The following is a 23,806-nucleotide window of genomic DNA, read 5'->3' as shown; positions in this document are numbered from 1 at the left end:
ACATTTAGAGAGTGTAAGATGATTAGAAACAAAGTTAAACACTCCGATTTGTTGTGTGCGTGGGAGGACGACGCAATTAAAGGTAACTGGAGAAAGGGCGTAACCAATTAATGTGCAAAATTGTGTTTCAATACAACCGAGTGTGAAATGAAAGCTTGATTGGTTTTCTGCAATTCAATAGTCACCATAGGAACTTCGGCATTGGATTGGGAATCAACTCTTTTGGACAATTCTAGCAACAAAAATGTAATGATAATGCCACATTGTTTTTTTTTTTCTGGAGCTATTTTATTAAAAAAAGAAGTAATTTGGGTGCCTGATCTTCCAGGCACCTGACAAATTAGCAATGGGAACTGCATCTGATTTAATAGATGTAAATGTTGCAAGGGTAGGGACAATTTTTCTGTTTTTTCTTAACCTTATACATGAACATCAATTAAACTGACACTCAGTTTTAAAATTATTTCATATCTTAATTTAGAGCTTACACAGTATAACAAAATGACCAATCTTTCTGATAAATATTTCACTCTGAAATGCTGTAGTTTTGGAGATGGAGATAATTGTATTTAAAAACAAAATTAACAAGGTAAAGAAAGGAGTTTTTAAAGTAATATCCCAAAAAGTGACACATGGCAATGTAAAACTAGGCAAATTGAAAAAAAACTGAAAAATCTACTCTGTGGCAAGACAGTTCTCTTAAGAACAAACTCAACCTGGCAAATAGAAATACACATGGTGTTACCGCACACCAGATTTATGTTGATACCTCACCATGCAATGCCTCAAATCCCATATTTAAGGGAAATTGCAACATGATTCCTGAAAATGTGCCTACATTCTCGATTAAATTTCTTTAAAATTGAGACAGTTCCATTGAAAGCTCAACTTCCCATAACCAAAGCCCAACCAATCCTTTAAGGCAAGCATCAATAATAAAAATCACCAGCAAAACCAATCTCATTTTCTCGAACGAAACAATGTGTTGAGTACAACTCCCTTGAGGAGTCAAGACACATGAATAATGAAAAATCGTCCTGGAACAATCAATTTATTTCTGCTGTGTACAATTTATTAACTCTTAATAGCTACAGGATTTAAAAGGATTTTATTCACTGCTCAACTCATCAATTTCCTGGCAAAAAACCAATATTTTGAAGAAGAGAAAAAGATAAATGAGTTTAAAATTAATTCATCTTAAGAATTGTACAAGCTTGGAGTTTAAAAGCATACATTTGGAACTGTTACTTATGTTATTGTTTACATTGTGAAATTCATGGCAAAATATATTACCTCAAAGCAAACTGACCAAATTTCCCCAACAAGTTTTCGAAAGAATTAGCTGCAACAACAGTGCAAAAAAGTCATGAAAAATCCATCAAGGATGAATCAATTAAATGATTATCAGACAGAGATTGTGCGGGATAATAACAAAAAGCAAACAGAAAACCCCTTACCTTTCCATAAACCAGTCCCAATATCCTGAACGTGAACCGAGAGTTGCCTATAAACAGCAATTACTAAATCCGTGTGAATGACGCTGTATGCTTGTTTGCAGATGCTTTCTGCATAGTGATGGCAAACTCAACATAAAGTCCCTTAGAGGCTGTGAAGGTGGCTTTGAGATGAAACTCAAGATCTACGTTCACCCAATCACACTGATTGTCACAATGAAGAACTAACTTCCTTGTTTCATCTCATCTCAGAAGATGTACCGGTCAGACGGGAACAGCGATGCGGCACACTGCATCAAACCATCCACAGAGAGACTGTACCTTGACCATCGACTCAATTTGTTAGGATGTCATGGAGAAACCAGCGGACTAATATGGCTAGTCTAATCAATCATATTCAGAGGGTAACCATACACCGGGAATTAATTCATGAGCTTGGGTATTATTGGCATATCGGAATATTTATTAGAGGGCTTCCATACTAGTTCATGGTTAGTAAGCAACTGGAGTGTGAGTTGATGTTGAGCTCTGTCTCTCTCCCATCTGACACAACCCTACTCCCTCGTGAGATATAATAACCATATTTTCGGCAAACCAGGTTAATCATTCGTAATAGCTACCGCTGATGTTAAGTGGATGGCATCAAAGTGATCAGAAAAAATGTGTGCTTTGCTTCACAATCACACACTTCACGTCAAAAACATAGGTGCTTTATTAAGTTCTACCCTATATGACTAATGGAAGTATCTATACTAGTACAGAAACAATAGGACACTCTGAAGAATACAGGGGTGTTCCGTTTTCAAATCGTCCCTCGGAATAGAGCAAGCTTAAGCTAGCCACTCCGACTCTTCAATCAAATTATCCTAAAACTTGCATCGTAACCTCTAGCATTTTCCTTGCACTTTAATCCCCATACTACTCTAGATATTAGCCTCTGAATTCACAGATATAGCATTATTGCCTTTTTCTGCTCAATCCATTTTTGAATCATTTATTCCGAAAACATCCTCACTGCCTCCAGTCAAGAGAAGCATTTTTCTCTGACAATTAAGATTATTTGCCTATCTGCATGATGAAATCACTGCCCCGCTCCTTCCCTTGTAAAGTCCAGGCCTTTATATTGGATACAGAGGAGCGTTTCTTTTCTTTCGGTCGTACTAAGCAACCTTATGCTTGCCTTGGGTAACACACGTATAGGTTACTGCCTACGCAAGACAAATTGAAGAAGGACTCTGGGCATTGGTAAATGGAAGACGTTTCTCAATGCGCTTGTAAAAACATTTGCACTGTTATTTGGTTTCATCAGCTTTGGAGTTTCTGTAATGTGTTTTGTCATTCATTTTGGACCACTATTCACACAAATGAATGACAGAATTATTTTCTGTACATGTTTTTCAAATAAAAATGCACAAAGCCATGAAATATCATAATATTTTTAAAAGTGATTTAGACACAATTATTTTGTGAAATCATCTGATTATAATTTTATACTATTTTAATTTGTCTTGAGGAGAGGCAATCTGCTCTTTCCAAAAATTTCCAAATTAGTTTCATGTGACTGGAATTTATAAAATAAAAAAATTATGATTGTAATTATTCTAATAAAAAACTTATTAATTACAAAAGTTTTTTTTTTTTCTGTTCGGATTTGTAAATTTATTCTCTATTCATAATTTTATTTTGCATTTTTGTTGTGTATTTTGTTTAAGTTTGATCTGCATTTAAAGAAATGTGGCTCTATGAACAAGGTGCTGTAGGTATAAAACCACAACCTGCTTCATACAGGCAGTGAATAACTGTAAAGTAGCAGCTAATTGCAGTCGCATTGAATTCTAGCCAAAATAACCAAACTAATTCGAAACAGGGCGTCAAACCATTTGAGGCTGCAAGCAAACATCACACTCTGAATTCCACGAAAACGGGAGGACAAAAACATAAATTTCTTGAAGTAACCACGCACACACCTTAAGACTGGCTGTATGTCTAAGATATAAGGAAGAGGAGAACGATGATACATGGATGCAAGTGAGCCATCGAGGATGGTATGCATATGATGATAGATCTCCAGTAGATTCAATCAGAAATTGATCAGCTGGAAGCCCTATGGGAGGTATGTTTGCATTGCTGTTTCATATATTAATGCCGTCACCCTGGGGCATACAGTCACAGCAGTAGAAAGGTTGCTGTAGTGGCGCTGCATTGGATACATGTAGGGCTACGCAACCCTTGGTTCCCATCATGGCATGTGGATATTTTAGGCAGAGTCGACTTGTTGTTACATGTCTTGATCGGCATAGGAGGCAGTCGTTCAGATAAAATTCACCGCCAATATAGGGCTAGATAGCTCAGTTGGTGGAGCGCCGGCACGTTAATCCGGAGGTCGTTGGTTCGAATCCCACTCTAGTCAATTCTTTGTTCAACCCCAAAATCAGATAAAATTCTCACGTTTGTACATTGTTACAAGGAGAGAAACTAGCTAAAGTACAAAATATTAAAATAATACTCATTATGATCTTTGATTTGAATACATGTAGGGATACACAACCCTTGGTTCTCATTATGGCATGTGGGGGTTATTTTAGATAGACGTGTTGTTACATGTCTTGATCGACGTTGGAATTTGAAAAAACATTCGCTCAGATAAAATTATCATGTTTGTTATTTTTTGCTTTGATTACATTATTGTGTTCATTACATACACACTAAATCCACAACTGCAAAATACAACTGAATCATTCCATAGATGAACATTTGCATCAGGGTTAAAGAATGTTTGGGTGATTTGTTTTCACAGAACTCGGGAAAGTACCGAGTATACAGTGCTAACACACATCGTTGTATATTAATGGTAAAACCAAAATGAACATAAATCATTCCGATTTTAACTCTTGTTCAGTGCTACATCACGAGAAACTAGATAAAATATGAAATATTAAAATATTCATTATGATCTTGATTGATGATATCTGCAAAGGCACTGCGTAAAAACAGCAAGAACACTGACACAGTGTTCACCCACTGACATAATTAATTTATATATTTGAGGGATACAAAGTTATTTATTTATTTATTTCAATTTAATAAAACAGCAATAAAATTTCTAGTCACTACATGGTATAAATTAATGTTTGACTTGCCTCAGTGCACTTTTTACAATATTACATTTTTACGAGGAAAATTTACAGTATTGCCATGTCACATTCGGGTCAGCTGTTAAAAGCATGTCAATCTGTTTCCTTTCCTTTTCTAAGATCCCTCCAAAAGGATGGGCTGACAGGTAACGAGGGAAACAACTTAGAATTAGTAGGATGTAGGAAGTGAGGAGCGGAGGATAAATTCATTTGACGTCATTTTTGTTGGTCAAAGACAGTGTTTCTAGGAAAGCTTCAAGAGTAAATTTGAAAACACTTTCTCTTTTATACTGACTTTTCTTTGAGAACATGATAAACAGAAGTGAAAATTGCCTTTAAAAGCATCTGTTGTTACTTTGTTACCACTGTAAATGGTTTGAAAATTGTGCCCAACCAATGTGATGACATTTTTAAAGGTTAATTTAGTAAAAATGTTTTGTGTGTGATATATTCCCACATGATAACCAAAATGAGTGTAATTGTCTTAACTCTTTCCTGTGCATCCAGTTGCTAGCGACTGTTTCATTCCCTTCAGAATACAGTTGTATTACAAAAAATTCAGATCCCACGACCACACAGTTTTCAGAATGGGAAGGCTGCTGGGACCTGTTTTTTTTTTTTTTTTTCTTTTTTTTTTTTTGGGGGGGGGAGGGGCGTTTGCAAAAGATGAATGAGCAATTAATGTGTCTAAATGATCAATTTATCACCAAAATAATTGGTGCATGACAGGGTTAAAGACAAGCTTGGCTACACTGTTGTGTGCACTTTAGGAAACGGTATCACGTCAACTGATACATTGGCAGTGTCGCTGATGGTAATCAAGAGTGCAATTCAACTGAACAGGGTCAAAGGTCAGACAAGCTATTAATAACAACAGTGAATGACATACTTTCTCTTGATAAGATCTTAAATACATTCCAATATGTTGTTATCGTCCTCATCAAACAATCTACCCAGACACGATTACAATCCATATACCCCTATTTGGCAAAATGGTTTCAACTATTAATCTGTGAACACAATACCAATCAAGGAACATTCCACAAATAAAACAGGGACCTTTAATTATCTTATTTACAGAGTACAATCTAAAGTCCAACGTGCACATTGAAGTGATTGATGAGAAAGTCCCAGAAACTCAAATTAGAGGGGCTGCATTAAATAAACATAAAATATTTATCTTTCACAACTGTGCACTTGAATTCTTTGTTTAGATAAGACCGCGGTATCCCATTACAGCTTGATTGCCCATCCACTAAACTGAACGATAAGAACCTAAGTGGGAGAACTAGATGTTTTGTGGGTGAAGGTATTTTATCAAAAATTGTCAAATGCCTGACAATTTTTCAAACGCTGGGTCTCCACTGTGTTTAAAAGATCTAGCAGACTTTACAACATTTTTGGCCATATGCACTAAAAGGAATGTTGTCCTCATAACTACAAATAATTTTGGGTTTAAAAAAAAGAAAAACTGCTTAGCAACAACCCATCATGAAACGATTTCAGGGAGAAACAACATGAATGACTGGATTTGAGCTTCCCTTAAAGACAGCGGACACTATTGGTAAATGTCAAAGACCAGTCTTCTCACTTGGTGTATCTGATCATATGCATGAAATAACAAACCTGTGAAAATTTGAGCTCAATCGGTCATCGAAGTTGCGAGATAATAATGAAAGAAAAACACCCTTGTCACACGAAGTTTTGTGTGCTTTCGGATGCTTGATTTTGAGACCTCAAATTCTAAATCTGAGGTCTCGAAATCAATTCGTGGAAAACTACTTCTTTCTCGAAAACTACGTCACTTCAGAGGGGGCCGTTTCTCACAATGTTTTATACTATCAACAGCTCCCCATTACTCGTTACCAAGTAAGGTTTTGTGCTAATAATTATTTTGAGTAATTACCAATAGTGTCCACTGCCTTTAAACTGATAAACCCTCCGCGTGCTCCAGCAAGTAAGACCTGTCACTTTGTTACAAACTACTGACCAGTCCAAAGAGCTATTAGAACAAACTTGCAAAACTGTTGCCCAACATTTGCTCTAATGAACCATAAACTTGATAGCGGTAACTACTTTATTCTTTTGCCATTCCCTGAAGCCCTTTTCAAACTGCCCACCAGTTTCCCGGAAAATTTAATCCAAGTGTGGATAATTCTAAAACCCATTGTCACCCCATGTTCATGTCATACAAGCAGAAGAATTGAACCCAACCTAAAATGATATAATTCTACTCCCAAGCGGGGGTAGTTATTTCAAGGTAATTAACTATTTTCAGGTAATTAACTATTTTCAGGTAGTTTGCCAGAGTTAGCAATAGCAGTTCAAGTGTGAAAGGGATTTTTTTTTTCACCTTTTCTTTGAATCTTTAGAAAAATTGACAATGATTTTGACTGCATGAGGGTACTTTCGTCAGTGAATGTCTTGCATCACAATTACAGTTTTATCTTATTTGTATTATTGCCTGTATGTACATTTCTTGCGTCAATGACAAAAACTCATAAACATAATTTCCAACAGTGAAAAAAGTCAACATGTTTGTTTACTTGTTTTGCATCACAAGTTTTGTGTAAAATTTGTTCTTGGTGAATTGAAAACATTATTTCTAGATTATGCTTATAACTTTTCTCAAACTTTCGTGAAGGAACAAATCTTAATCCTTTGCAAGAATAAGGCTTCTCAAGCAAGATGGTTGCAGCCAGTTTGAACCATGAAAGTTTACAAATGAGCGTACAAACCACCTTTAAATCGCATCCGCTGCAAATCGCAAAACCTACCGTGAAGGTATTGACTTTGACATTTTGGACATCTCGTCCACGTGTGATTACCCTGCATGAGTTTCCTACTGGATCAAAACCCTTCCCCGAGACGAAACCCGTCTAACTGTCTCCTGCTAGACAGAGGTTCCCACTCCCTCTTTTTTAATATTGTCAGATTGAAGAAGGAAAACAAAATGATGGGTAAGAATGGACCGGAGTTGAAGTCTCAGAAAGAAGTAGGTCGCCCTCGAGAGACTTTTCTTAATAAAACAGACAGGTAAGTAGTCAAAATAAATTTAATCAAATATTCAAGGAAAGAAATTAATCCCTCTTTGATGAATCTATTTTTGCAGCATTAACTTAAAGGTGAAGGATTAAAATGCACTTCTCAAAAGAAATCCAGAAATAAAAAGCACAGTGCGGCCTTATTATGTATAAAGAATCATATGAAAATGTCTGTCGTAATAACCACAAACATTTCAAAAAACATGATCTTCAAAAAAAAATTGTAAAAAGTCCACCCAAGCATTATATAATATTCTGTAACAGATAAAAACATATTTTTTTTTTTTAATCTGGTCAAATATTTGACTCCAAGTCCATGAAGCATGAATAACACTTCTGAGAATGACCCTTCCACATAAACACGATTCTTCGTTTATTGTGTCATTCTTGTCAACACAGCCTATTTGAGGTCATTTAAGATCAACCAAAATATATAAAGGAATCCCAGAGATGGTAACAATTTAATTAATTTTCTTCTAGAATGGAATGTCAGCATTGTAAAGGAAGCATTAATAATAATAATAATAATAATAAGGAAAATTTATAATGCGTATGTATCCACCTAATAAGGTGCTCAAAGCGCATGAAAAGAAGAAAACAGAAACAAATCAACAGAAGGAAGAGGGAACATCAGGAAAACACAAGAAATAAACTGCTGAAAAAATAATGTAATTGATGTAGGCCTAAGACAAAATCATTATGTACAGCAAACAAACATTCATTCTTATACTCATTCAATATTTTGTAATAACAGTTGCAAGTTCTGCTATATTTTCATTATTTAATTTCTCTTGGGTATAAATAGGGGATTCTGAGAATCAATGCTTTCAACCCCAACCAATCAATTAAAAAAGAAAAAAAAATCATATTCTTTACAAAAGTCTTGAAATAAACAACCCTCTATTCAAGTGTTGACATTAATTATTCATTATTTTATTCCACATTTATAAAACCTGCAAGTCTGTCGCCTGTACCCATTCTTGCTAAAACGTGAAGTGTGTTTAATTTTCAGAAGCCTTGCAGATGCCTTTTATGCATCGACTTGCCTATGGCCCCATCTTAAGTGCATTCATGACATCTACAGACGCCCTTTTTACAACCTCAGAACTACCAAGGTATTGACAGAAATGATCACAATTAAATCAACAGAGGGCAGTCTACATAAAATTGGCTCATTACATTCTTACCTTAATTTTTTTATTTCACTGAGATGAAAGTGAATGTTCAAAGAAACTATTTGTTACAAACTCCTCCCCCAAAACAACTAAACAACAGTACAGTTGACTTACAAACAATGTTGCTGTGGTTGCCCAATTAAACTAATTTGCCTCTTATTTGATAAAGAGAGTGGAGTGCATTGACATCGAATAATAATAAGACAAGAAAGTCTGCGGGACAACATGGACAAAACATCTACACTTCTATATGATTCTCAAAATGTTTTATACTATTGAAAGCTGCTGTAATTATAACCCAGTAACTTTTTATTGCCGTTAATTTTAAAAGTGGTTAAAAGACGACTCTCAATAATTGGTGCAGATGTTCTTTTCTTCATTTTAAAAATGTAGTCAGGATTCAACGAGCTGCTTCTCTCACAAGGATGAGATCATTTAAGCATCACTGATTCACCCAAGTCCAATCCTTCAACAGACCACTTTCGAATCTTCGCCAACTGTGAGCATTCAACTCTCCTGGAACGCCTTGCTACATTTTGTGTCAATGTTTTGTCTGCCCCATCGGGACGTCTCATAAAATGATTTAAGTGCTATCATCAGTAAACTACCTTAGATTGAATCAGCTCTGAAGATTATTTTTCAGAGAGGATGGTTTCAGGAAGTATGAGGGGTTTGCAAACATGTGATATTGTATCATTCTCTTCTAAGTGATTGGCATGCAATGTATCCTACAATGTATCAAGGTTGGTTCATCAGTTCTTAAAACAGTTCATCCACCAGCTATATTTAAAGAAGGTATATGGGATAAAGGTCTGTCACTGAAAAAACAAGAATTGAAAAGTTTTTGTTTGTCTACTGCATTGGGAAACTGACTTGTACTTTTGGGAGGTTCAGGGATAAAGATGGATCACAGTTAGAATCAAACCTGTGAAAACTTGCTCCCAACATTTGCATGCTGTAACCAAGACTTTTTCTGTCAATCAGGGAGATATATTAAAATTAAATTCAATAAATAATAGGAACAAAATATTCCATATAGTCAGGGAGATTTTCAAGTGATTTGTTCACCACAACATGAGTAGATTGGTTTATTTTCAGGGATTTTTCAGTAGAATCAGGGAGAGTTATTATGCTGCAGCTCATCACATTCTTTCATACAAAGACAAACTCTTTTGACTGACATTACCAACATGCCTAAAAAAAAATTCTTTACACAAAATCATCAACGTAATACAACCAGAAGAGGGCGCTATCCATCCAACAGAAGCAGCATGACAAGCTGTGAACATAACACCATCTGTGTGAACATTTTGTACCTGAATTGAATTGAACATAGAGCACGCTCCATGGTGTGAATATAACACCTACACCAATTAATCAACTCCAATTTCCCTAATCTTTAAACCACATGATAAAAAAAAGGTGATACATAGCATTCCAGTTCACCGCCTACATTACTAAATACTTCTAGAAGTAACAGTGGACCTGTACAACTGCTATGCAGACAACGCTGGCTTAATTATAAGCAAACAAATTTGCTTCTGTAAACTATTTCACTGGTTAGCAAGAAAATTAGGCAGCCAGCTAGAACGCTTACCATTGATTTGCATTGTTATTTCCTTCATTTTCATACAGTAGCACCGGAAGGTTAGCATACCTTTTTTGTGTGCTTAGGTCAGCAGGCTATGAAATGGAAACCCAGTAATAAAGCTCCTTTCACACGAGAGCAATCTAGCAAGGGCCCCTTGCTAGATTGTAGCATGGTTGTTCAATTTTACAAAATGTGTTTCGTGTGAAAGGACAACAATTTTTGTCTCTTGCAAAATCTTGTCCAACATTGCTACATTTTTCAACCATGCTAAAATTAAGCTGTTAAATTGCTGTCGTGTGAATAGTGCTCAAGTGAACACAAAATCACACAATACAAAAACCCCCACAAAATATGGGCTTCCCATAAGCAGAACAAATTCTGCTTACATGGTTCATAAAATGAGGCCCCAGTCACCAACAATTAACGTCACAGGAGTTAACTCATCAGGAGGAGAGATATCTGGGCATAGAAGATTACATGCCCAGCCCAGTGGCATACCACCTTGAACGTTTGACATTTTGCAGCGAAGATGTGATATGTAAGTGCCAAGTGTTAATTTCAAAGTTGATGGGGCTGAGCTGAAGATAGGCTGTCAGTGTGTGGGAGAGATGAAAACCAGGGAAACGGTTCGATGGAAGTCCGATAATCACCACACACCACGAAGGGCTGGCTGCTACTCAAGGAACACATACAGACCCCACGCATCACACAGATACCCAATACTTCACTTTCCAAGGGGTCTAATTACACTAACGATATGACATGGTTTAGTGCCTTTTGGTTGAAGCAGACATCAAATACCATGGCAATCAGATCCCACAAATTGCACAATAATCGCTGATAGTGCCAATTATACAGAGAAATTACTGAGAACAGTAACAATTATTTCTAACCTACATTGCTCAGATAACGTTGACAAACAAAAACCAAACATTTCAAAACAAGGTTAATCTAACAAGAGAAACAGAATAAAAAGTGAAAGGCACAAATTTCTCCAAGCCATAAACCATTACTGTATTTCACCAACAGAGGGCAGCATTAACATGCATGATGCAGAATCTACACTCGGCACTGCTCCTAAAATAAATCCCTATGGATTTTTCTTAGTGGTGTTTTAATGACATGACTACTACTTTGTGAAAGTGCACTATTATGTGATACATTCAAAACATTTCAGAGTGATATAGAGAACTTCTTTCATTAATTGCATGGTACATTTTATCACGGTTAATCAAATTATCAAATTTAGGCTACTGCCTTTGTCATTTGCCAAGCAATAGTCTCCACAACTAAAGTTGAACGCACTTAAAATTTGACAAAGATGATACAAGCTAGTACAAACAACGGACACAAAATGTCAATGGTGGTCGCTACATGACAGTGCCCTCTTTGAAAACAATAATATGAGACCTTACCTTCTTGGATTCCACAACTTTCTTGGGATTCTTCTTCTCCCTCATCGACCCCGCCCTGGTCTCTCCCGAGAGGTCATCCTTGTTGTTTCCTGAGAATCTTTTAAAAAGGCTTTTTCGTAACCTCCCCTGACCCTTACCCCCTGGTGAGTTCACTAAGTCAGGGGACGAGTGCTCTGCCCTGTGGAGCAGTTTCTTCTCAGACATACGCTGGGGGTACTTAGAGGCGGGTGAACTTGGGGCGGAGAAGGCGGTTGACGACTTGAGATGGTCGTAGCTGTAATGATGTCTTAAAAAGCCAGGGGAGGAGTTACAGGAGCTGGTTGAGTAATCCAAATGACTCTGGCTATAATTAGTGTTCGAGGAGTTGTTCTTCATATGTGTCTGACCTCGTCCAGCATCATCTTGCTCATAGGCAGAGCGGATAAGACCTTGATAAGGAGCATCCTCTAAGTAATACCCGCCTCTCGCTCGATCACAAGTTAAGACAACGTCTTCAGCTTCTTTGCTCTTTTCCCTGGTGCACCTTGGTTCCCTTGGTTCCCGCTCCTCTTTCTGATTCGTTCTTCCTGCATTCTCCTTTTCCTTTTTGATAAGACAGTCTTTTGCACCATCAGATTCACTTTCGTCTTGGGATTCCGGAGAATTGTCCTCCTCGTCAAACGTCTTAGCATCTTCCCAGTTCTGCCCTTCTTGATCACCCGTTTCATCCGGACAATAACTGTTTGCGGCTTGACAATCGCTTGAATCCTTAGTCATGTCTGGCATTCGTAGGGTCTTAGGTCGATCTGCAGTCATCATATGATTTACTGTTTTTATCCGACCATCATTGTTATTTTCCATAGTGCATGATGACGATGTTGTCACTGCTCTTGAGTTTTCGCCAACCCCTAGAGTCTGGAAAGAGACAGAACGAAACAAACAACTTTAACAAAAATTGTGATAATTTACTAAACATAACAGCAAGGGAGCAATTATTGCTATAAACCAAGGTTAATTGGACAATATGAGCTTCAACGATTGAATGACAGATCGGCCACAGGGATTTCTCCTTATAATCAGACTCCAGATTTTTCCCTGCAATTTGCATTTTTCCAAAACATGGAAACTGCTATTGCCAATAACTATGGTGTTTTTTTGTGTCAATTTTGATGGCTCTGCTTATCATCGATTTCTACGCTAAAGCCCAATGGCCAATAGAAGTAAGCACTTTATAGAGCACCCTAAGGGCAGAATTCTTCAGTAAGCAGCGCCATGAAATAGGGCCCTTCCCAACTGCTGAGACGTCGCACCTGTTGCACAACACCACTCAATTAGCTACCAACAAAACAATCTTTGGAGTAACTGTCTAATTTGTGAAAGCTCAGAATACTTTCGTACTTCAAGATACTGTTCATTGATTGGAAATGGAATGGAGTATAACATTTATTAATAAGTACCAATAACATTTCATACAAGGTAATTCCATTATTCTATTTCTTTTAAACAATAGAGGATTTTTATCCAATTGGGTAAACTCAACATTTGCTCAAAGATGAGACCTACACAGACACATTTTCTTTTCCTCAAGTAATTGTTGCTTTAAGTTTTAAGATGCTATCTGGTTGCGCTTTTTTTAACCTTTGACCACAATGAGGTCTTCAAACATTCATACAGACTTGACTTAAGTCGTTACAAGAAGTTAATCGAAACATGTACATGTCTTTTATTTACACATCAAGAACAAGACCTGGCTTGACCAGCCTTGAGCCAAGACTAGGCATTCAATAGCTTTGGCTTTTCATCTTGAAGCCACAAACGGGCCCAATTTCATAGAGTGTTTATGCGAGCACCAGCGCTTAAAAAATATTTAAGCAAAAATAAGCATGATACCAGTCCATACAGAACATGTGACACAGTATTTTGGCAGGTTACCTTTTTGGTAATCATAATTTTTGCTTAGCTACTTTTTGCCTTCAAGCATCTCTGACCAGGTTAAGGTTAGAGGCACCAATTTGTTCTTCATAACAAGTGCAACCATATAGTAAGTGAACCTCTAAATCCCCATTTCATCCCTTTGATATACTATCCCCTTAGCATGGGTGTCAGGCAGAAGCCATGCTATGCATTAACAATATTATAGGTTTCAAGTTTAATAAATAACAACGTCAGAAAGAGAAAATTTGATGAATCTAACAGTGTAGCTCAGGAGGGATTTTCATTAGAGACGGCCTTGTACAGCAATTACAAGGAAGGCTGGCATACAAGGGGTTCGATAATAAGAAAGGTTCATCATTGAGAAGACTTTCAATCTTTTCAAGTCAAGACAGATGGCTCGTCTTACAAGGATGTAGTGTAAGGAGGTAGCAGGGGGTAGGGAGCCATGGGGTACATTAATGTTGTAACTGTTTCCTGTAGCTGGTTGTGATGTTGTTGATGTGTTATTCACTCAAGTGGAGGACACCCTCACATTGCGCAGGCTGTTCTTTCGGATTCCTCAAACCATAATACATTTTGTAAATACTTTGGGTGTATTAATTATGTAGCTTCTCATGAGTCAACCCGATTCCTAAAGCATGTGGCCATCATTGGTATTGTCAAAGACCAGTCTGCACTTTTTGTGACTGATTTGTCACTTTTTTTTACTCATTTTCAATACATCAATACTTGTGTGTGTTTGTTTGTTTATTTCAGAGCCACATCTCCCTCAAAAAGCGATTTACACATGGTTGTTCCCACAAGTTTACTAGTTATGGTTACTTCTTGCTTACCACACCATGCAAAGCTTCAAACATCACTATATCAAAAACCCAAAACAAAACCCCAGAACCTAAATTATCACTTTTGCAAAACAACTGTCTAAAGGCCCCTAGACATTTAATTTTTGTTTAAGCATTCACAAGCAATACGCTGCTGAAACATTTTTAAAAAGGTCAGAGCATTTTAATGGATGTATTAATTTCACTGAAGCAAAGCCATAACAAAATGGCAATTTATCATCCATAAAACCCATCACTGGGACTTAACAAACCCTGGTTAATCCTAGCATTGTTTACAGAGTTGTGAGTATATAATAGGTTTGAGAACAATCCAGCAGAGAGCAATTTTCTCTTGTCTAGAATTATGAGCACGCATAATACAGAGAACAGTAATTTTTCAACCTGTTATTTAAAGGGTGGGTTAAATGGTTTGTCACAGTTCACCTTAGTGGGCAGTGGATCATCTAGGCAATGTCAACACCAAGTTGGAGTGGGTGAACATGTGGGTGTGAAGGGGTAGCTTCAGGGCCAGCCCACAACCCAACAGTGACCAACCAACAACCCACCAATAGCTACTGCTTCTGAATACCATGACTTCTGTTCAACCCCAAATCTTATAATTTTTTACCCAGTCAGTTTCCCTACGAATAAAATAGCTATTTTTACTTTTAGAGCTGGATAGCTCAGTTGGTAGATCGCCGGCACCTTAAACCAGAGGCTGTTGGTTTAATTCCCTCTCTAGTAAATGTTTCTTTGTTCAAACCCAAATCTTCTAAAAAAATACCCAGTTAGTTTCCCTTTTGGGTTATAGCTTGATAATACAAAATTTAAAGGTTGCACAATCTAACATCTCAAAAAGGTATTCAAATAAAGTACAATGATTTTCTCCTCCTCCAAACTCATTCAAAGATGTGTGCACCTGCCAGAAACACCTGCTGTTTGACACTTTCAGAGTCTTGTTTAAGAGGTTTCTGAAATGCTTTTAATGAAATGTAATCCACTAATCAAAAAGGATCAGGACGAAGTATTAGGAACATGCTCTGCAAATTTCCTGAGTGTATATTGAGAAAGGAGAATAAAATATCTTAATTCTCACCTTGGCTTTTTACATATAAAGGAATCAGTATCCCATGGTCTACACGTTACCATAGCAATTGAAATGGATGGCCATAAGTCTAAGAAAACCCAGGGTCAGAACAATTAGTGGTAGCTGGGAGCCCCTAAGTAACAACCTGGGGTCGGTAAGTACAACGCTAGCATACTCTGGCCGGAAAATTTTGTTTCATAACCATGAGAATGAGAGGTGATGCAGCGGTCAGCATTGAGGTACCTGGCTGTTGGTGAAAGGACCAACCAAATGTAATGATGTTAGGTGCAATTTCAGAGAAATTTTTACCCCCAAATTTAAAATTTAAATTTTAGATAGGTATTTTTTTTATAGATTTGAGAAATCATAAGCTTGCAGTTAAGGTATTGCCTGAAATAAATCTGGCAATGATAACTAGTTTTTAAATAAAAATTGAATTATGTATTATTGTTGGGATCCCAGTACAAACAACTTTTGAACCCTTGGAAGAATGACATTTTATTGAGTACATGTACAAGCGCTGACCTACATTTACACAGGGTATATGTTTTTCAGGCTCATTAATAATAATTTCCCTGATAATCTGGATTTTATCTAGAGAAAACCCCCCAGAAATCAGATTTAATAGGAAGAATACCATGTCTGGCCTACGAAGTGAATAGAGGCCATAAACTAATGTTTTGTCATGTAAAGAGGGTATTCTGTGAACAAAAACAAGAACTCCCTGGATTAGGAACTAAGGAGCATGTCTTGAGATGATTTGAAGTATTTAGACGCCGGGCGTCATACAGGGTATGTAGAACACTTGGTGCTTCTCGTCTTTATCACCCGAGGGAATAGACAGGAGGGACTTGAGTATGACTTCTCGATCCCCAGGCCGTTTCTTTCATGATTTTTAAGTGGATATAGAAAACGTTTGAATGCTGATTATGGATTTAGTTTATTAATGAGGCACCGTTTCCTGATATGGCTTCAAGGGATATGATATTCCACTTTGAGATGTTAATTTTTGTAGACAATTAAAGAAAATCACTGCATTTGCCCAGGCATGACAAATCCTAAGACAGGTGCAAAGCAACTTATGAAAACCAAGTCTTGCTGCATTAAATTATACTTTATTTCTATTTAAATCAAACCAAACTTTACCAATCCCAACGCGTAATTCTAAACACCTTTGAATGAAAAAGACTCACACTTTGTCTCATTCAGAGGCTGTGTAGTTTTAAGTCCATCAAAATCCGCCAAAACCAAGAAAAGATTTTTAAGGCTATCTTGTTAAAACCTTAACTAATATCACAGAGGCAATGACATTGAATAAACTGGTTTGATCTTAGAGTAAAGGATACCCAAGTCATTGTCTTTTAACTACAATCCCGGCCATATCTCGTTGGGCCCCCCCTGCCCCCTTTCAATGTTGGTTCCATTTGCCGACTGTCTTCCGAATTACAATCAACATTGAGCGGGGGCGGGGGGTGCAAATATCTTGAATGTGAATGTGAATGGGAAGTGCACAGGGAACTGTTGTATCAGGAAAGGGTGGCCCAAGCATTTTGGCCGGGATTGTAGCTTCTTGTATCCTAATGCATTGGTCTAACAGTATGTGTTAATGTTCCATTGAAGATGTTTGTACTTTGTTTTCACTGCTGATGAATAAACGGAGTCTTAGAGCTCCACTCAAAAAAAAAAAAAAAAAAAAAAAAAAAAAAGATACCCAAGTCTGATATTCTAATAATAGGTTCCTTCACTTTAGAGAAGTGGTTATAGTAAATACAAATACCAGAGGTATCAGGTTGATTTTAGGTGTAGATCTAAATAATTATTACTTACTTAATTGATTGATTACCATTTTATTTCCTTGATTGGATTATTTTTTAATTTAATCTTCATGTACTTGTTTCTTTCTAATTTGTGTATGGTTTGCCAAGATCAAATAAATAATAATAATAATGCGGTTTGTAAACAAAAGAAAGAAAGAAAACTACACACCCTAGCGACCCAATAAGCAAGATAGCAGAAAGACTTACATGTAGCTGGAAACACAAATGTGTCTTCAACAAAGTCTAATAAGATTGAATTGTTCCAGGGATAGATTCATGTAACAGAGCAGATCTATTCTTCTGACTTGAAGCAGTCGTTGATTTAAGTTAACCGCCAAATAGAAGTCAAAGTCCAAGCCCCTTCAGGAGTGAAATTTCAGACCCAGGCAGGCCAGGGTTGGAATCCATTCCTCAACAGTCCGACTATCCTTCATTACCTGACAAGTTTGAGTGGTGAATACTGTTGATAACCTTGTTAGAGGTGTTAAGTACCGATGCTTCAGAAGCTCAATTTGATGACATTACAGTGTTGACAAAACATAACGCAGTTCTGGTGGTGTTCGCTTACAATGTGCTACAGATTCAATGTCATGTTATGAACAGAATCAAACTGAGAACCTTATCCTGGTGACATTTAGACAAGGTTTCAATCATCTTTATGGTATGTTTAATACCCTTTATCAAGGTAAAACTGTGTTATTACTACTATTTGTTCGTCCATGTTGATTGTAAACCAGTGAAATATCTCAGAATTGAATTTGGGGGAGAAAAAAGAAAAAAGGAACAGAATCTTCCCTAAAAGACAATCAGTGCCAACTGTTCAACAAAAATAAAATATCTTGTAACCATCTTTATCGGGTTTATAAAACAAGCATCTCTCATACTTACAAGCTATTGTTTCATCAAAGCCCTTGGTCATTTTATAAAAGATTTCAAAAAACAACTTTACCAGGGACGGACCGTGCACAAACAGTCCAATGGCTCTATAGACTGATGAGTGATACCTCGCAGGTTTAAGAACTTGCTACAGTGTAAACATTTTGCTCTAATGTATTGAAGCAATATATTAAAAGACAAACAATGGAAAAAATGAAGAGCTAACACCATTAGTTTACACTTAAGATTTTGTCATACTCAACGTACCCTTGGTGATGACACAATTGATATTATCCTCAGTCCTAACTATCTACAATAATACAATAACACAATGGAAAAAATGAAAGACCCAACACCCCTAGTTTACAGTTCAGATTTTGCAATATTCAATGTACCCTGCATATATGACAAAATTGATAATATCCCCACTACCCACAACATTACAAAACAGACAATGGAAAAAAATGAAGACCTAACACCCCTAGTTTACAGTTCAGATTTTGCAATATTCAATGTACCCTGCATATATGACAAAATTGATAATATCCCCACTACCCACAACATTACAAAACAGACAATGGAAAAAAATGAAGACCTAACACCCCTAGTTTACAGTTCAGATTTTGCAATATTCAATGTACCCTGCATATATGACAAATTGATAATATCCCCACTACCCACAACATTACAAAACAGACAATGGAAAAAAATGAAGACCTAACACCCCTAGTTTACAGTTCAGATTTTGTCATACTCAAAGTACCCTGCGTGCGTGCGACACAGTTGATATTATCCTCAACATCCACAAGCCAAGATCCAGTCACACTTCATCTCCTAAAGGACCCCAAAGCGACTTACCATGAACATAACGTCAGTGCCATGCATCGCAGACATTCACAAACGCTCCCACAAGCCGCCTTGAGAGTTTCAGATCCCCTCAGATCCCACCGCTAGAATCCAGTAAAGCTAATCACTTATTAACCCACAAAGTGTCCATCTGGGGACTTATCACAGACAAAGCTCCAACGAAGGTGCTCACCATCTGACACTCATCCACAGACTGAACGTCTTACAACCCGCACGCTCCTTACTCCGTCTACCGCCATGTGGCAAATGAAAACATTAAAACGGACGATCACTTCCTCTTGCGATATTCTTCTCAGCAATAAATGATGATAGATGATGTGCTCACCACCCGACAACACATGCTCCATCAAATCGTCCTCATCTTGCCTCAGTGATTTCCCAAGTCTTCCCTTCCTCCTTCCCTTCCGTGCCTCACTGTTATCTTTCTATTAACTCACAAAGACAAGGTTTAAAATCTTGCAAGCATTTTTCTTCCCCCTTTCATTTGAAAAACAAGGTTAAAGAACTCCATGTCTCATCCGAGTGCACAAAAACATTTCAATCAAGTTAGTGTTAAACAAAATTTCCCATCACCATCCAAGCACCAGTAGGAACAAAATTTGTTAAGCAGATATTTTCAAAACTGTCTTCCTTGAATGTTTGGGCAGATTTCACAACTTCAGAAAGAAACATCTTATTTGCATCATCATTAAGATGGTTTAAAATCACATCTGTACTTGCATATTGCAGTCTTTTCCCTGATCAGCATTTCTGGATTGTAATGTTCCATAGTACACGAGTAGAACATGAATTTGTTAAACATCTTTTTTTTGGGAACTCCATTCCTTTAGTGTTTTTTTACACTGCTTGGGCAGATTTCACAACTTAAGAAACGCACAATCTTACATCTTATTGGTACCAAAATAAAGATGGTACTCGCATACAGCATCCTTTCTCCTGATCAGAATTTCTGGATTGTATGACCGAGCAGCTAGCATAATCCAATTGTTAAATAATATCAAACCCTGAAAGCGGCAAAAGCCATCCATCTATATGAAATGGATGACTTGCCATCTCTATATAGCTAGCAAAGTGATTGCAGTGTGTAATGATAGATAGCTTTTCCATATGGACGGCTGAACTTGATCGGAATAACTCAATTCTCTGATAATGACCTTTGATCTAGCAATGATCCCAAACTAAAATTGAAAAAAACATCGGGTAAAAAGAGGCTGAATATGTTTACAGACAAAAATATGACTGTAAGTGTACAGTAAATCCCCTTTTATGGTAATACTATAATTTTAGTTCTTGATTTTAAAAGATCTTTCAATGATCAGTAATGAACAAAAAAATGAAATAAAAAGGAAACAAACATGAGATTTTAAAGCCAAGAGTTTTTACAGAAAACAAAGGTTTGATATTTAATCTCAAAGAAATCGGTACGTAATTGACACCAGTTGGTACCAATATAAATGATACCTGAGACAATAATATAATTATATATTCATCACTCTAGACTAATTAAAAAACAACAACAGGTGTACCCTACAATTAATTATAAACTCATGTCTCCAAAATAGCATTGAATTACTAAACCCTGGCAAGGCAAAAAATTTGTAGCTTTGTGCAAACAAAAGTCAGTCCACAGTTAGGGGGCTGGACATCAAAAAACACTCACGTTGCAATGACGTCAGTGGAGACTCCATCTGAAGAACACTCAATAAATGACGGCAAGAGTGAACAATTATTGGTAAACAATCTCAAACCGCAGTTTTTTTTAAACAAATCCAGTCAAAATCATGAACCATTGAATTTCAATTTGTTTTCTTAGAGACTGTGTTTTAGCTGAGGGATTTGTTGGATTGCCTAGGGACTGAAATTTAATGAGAAGAATAAAATTAGGTAAAGGGAAAAGAGAAGAAGTTACAATGAGCTCATGGATACCTAATGACATCATCACTGCATAGTACCACAACAGCAGACAGGATTAGGTTAAAGAGAGGTTTTTAGTGAAAACATGTGGTTGTGGTTATGTACTTATCAAATTTCGATGACAAGCGTTCCTATTGAATACCAGATGTTATAGACTCACTACATCTCCAAATATGGTAACAACCGGACTTCACAAAGGACAAAGATGTGAATTGTATTTCATTCTTGCCAAAAGTTCTTTGTGTCTGATTTCTTAAATATTTTAACTGAATTTGAAGCATGTTACCAATTGCACAAATGAGTGTCTACAAACACATCATGGTATTGGTCTCTCGATGTGCTGTAGTTGAGTCCCTGATGTTTAAGTCCATTGAGTCTGAGTTCAAGACTGAGTCCTTCCCACTGAGTCCGAGTTGCATTTGGTCCGAGTTCAAGTCTGAGTACCTTTGCTCTGAGTCCAAGTCCCTAATGACTCTGAAAGTTAGCCCTTTTAATACTTAACTGTGCCACACGCATTCATATCAGCTGCATGCTCAAAACATGTTTTTTTTACTTGTGGATCCAAAGCTGACAAACGTTTCTTTTTGAGTGTGTAATTGTTCCCAAACAAATCACCTATTTCACCGCTCAAAGGCATTTCTTATTTCTGAGTAAGCTAGATCATCCCTATGGGCTTAGCCGGTAATCAGCTGATCCATTTTCTGTAAAGTAGGCGCGGCTTAGAGGGGAATTACGTCAAATACCTAGAACAGAGTTGCGATAATTGTCACCTTATTTCCTCCCTTCATTTCTGTCTGCAGTTTCAGTCATTTCAATCCATTTCTGTCAGACTTGAGACAAGATTTACTCAGTTTGTACTATTTAAATAAGTAAAATCACATACTTTCAACTCATGCATGATTGATCTCCATTGTCTAATGAATCAATATACATGCAAAATATAGTTAATGGCCTAACGTTTCCGACCCTAGCAGAGTCTTTCTCTGGAAAGGTCAGTTGAAATGTCAGGCCATTAACTATTTTTTTGCATAGGCCTATAGGTCTGCAATAAGTCCTTTTTGGTTTTAAAGTAGTTTGCAACAGTGAATCAATTTACATGTAAAAAAACATCCCGCGGGAAGAAGAAATGAAACAACAAGCAAAAACTTACAAAAAACTGACCGACTTGTTTGAAGTTTGTGTGTGTCAAAATGTCATTGTGAGTGTTGGTCTGTCAAGGACTGCATATCAACCAATCATAGAGGTGGAAAATCTCCATGGACCAATCAAAGTAAAACAATAAAAGTGAGCACGATGAGCCATTATATCATACCCTGACATTTCAAGTCTGAGATCGAATGTTTTAGACCTTTATCATGCTGTCTCCATCTTGGTCACATTCCTTGTATCGAACAACAATAATGAATACTAATAACCATTTTGCAAATAGGAACCAGACTATTTTGTTCTTCCAGCCTCGGTTTGGTTACATTGATACCAATGGAAAAGAAGTTCAAGATGGCTGCACCATGCTTAAAGGTCTATTGGCCGGTGCTCATCTACCTTACATAAGATTGAAAAAGTGGCCATGCTAATTTTTGCTACCAAGAAAACCTTTAATGTCATACGGTTAAGGGGAAAGTCATCTAAAACCTCCAAACCCTCCCTCTCGAAAATAGCATTAAACGTTTTTTTTTTCACTCAATATTTATTCTCTTTGTTGTGTAAAAGTGGCAGGCTCTTTGAATTCAGAATATGCGGCCAGATTTAGCTGGGCAGATGACATTTGGCTGGCATTTGGTCATCCTGCTGAATTGACCGCAGGCCATCCAGAGCAGTCCAAAATAATTCTCATGCCACCCAATGGATGGCTGACCAGCTTGCAAGATGAGAAACTGCCAAGCACTTCTTCAAAATTGCCTAACAAATAATATACCCCTACTTCCATTTGGGCTAATCTAAAACTGTCTCTAGAATAAAAATGTTCCAATCCCTGTGTTATCAGAGCGACTCAGGCCACATCTTTAAAAATAATTTACCCAAAGAAAGTACACTACTATCCGTGCCAGGGCTGCTCGTGAAATTTCAAAACATACAGTCGGTTGCTCAACATGGGATCTAATTCCATGCTCAGTGTAGGGGGGAGCACTCTGCTGAAATTACAAAACAGTGGAGGAGAGAGATGAACTATCGAGAGTTTATGAGGGTTAGCAAAGAGTTGTGCAACCTAGATACAAACTGAACTTAGGCCATGCCCAAATTAGCTGAACTATGGCTGCAGCTTGATCAGCAATTTAACATGCGTTGAAGAATAGGAGGCTCACAGCAACAGCCTTAGCAACAGCCGCAGCCATAGCCGCCAATTCAGACACAGCCTCTGTATTTCCCAACATTATGCTTAATATTTAATATATGCAGGAAACCTGTATCAAAATTTTGTTTGATGCTTAATAAAAAATGATTATGCAAAGCTCACAGGAAAAAACTCTACATAATAAAAAAACGTCAACCCTTATAATAAAAATGATTAATTAAGATGGGTATGGTTTAGTTACAAAATTGATTGCCTTTAATAAAATGAGGGTTTGTCAATGTGGCCCTATTGAATTTACTTCTTGTGTAAACAATCGTCTTAAAGCTATCCTTTGGGCTATGGAAAAAATAGGGTCTCTTTTCTTATTAGAAGAAAAGCTTTTAGATTATCAGCTTGTACGTACC

At 37.0% G+C, this 23,806-nt stretch overlaps 1 protein-coding gene across 2 annotated transcripts in view; it reads right to left on the bottom strand.

Moving 5' to 3' along the window:
• Positions 1-23,806, bottom strand: part of LOC117303094 — a 75,797-nt gene that overhangs the window by 40,870 nt on the left and 11,121 nt on the right. The window contains exons 1-2 of one of the 2 annotated variants that reach the window (XM_033787173.1): positions 19,187-19,296; positions 11,814-12,707 (exon numbers count right to left, since the gene is read on the bottom strand). In XM_033787173.1, coding sequence (XP_033643064.1) covers positions 11,814-12,707; positions 19,187-19,222 — 930 coding nt within the window. In that variant the 5' untranslated portion in view covers positions 19,223-19,296. Of the gene's footprint in view, positions 1-11,813; positions 12,708-19,186; positions 19,297-23,806 lie in introns of those variants that run through there. The other variant, XM_033787172.1, reaches the window with a different exon arrangement.

The sequence above is a fragment of the Asterias rubens genome, chromosome 19, assembly GCF_902459465.1.
Source record: "Asterias rubens chromosome 19, eAstRub1.3, whole genome shotgun sequence".
Taxonomy (NCBI): domain Eukaryota; kingdom Metazoa; phylum Echinodermata; class Asteroidea; order Forcipulatida; family Asteriidae; genus Asterias; species Asterias rubens.
The sequence above is the reverse complement of the archived record's forward strand: the minus strand, read 5'-3'. Positions and strand labels throughout refer to the sequence as shown.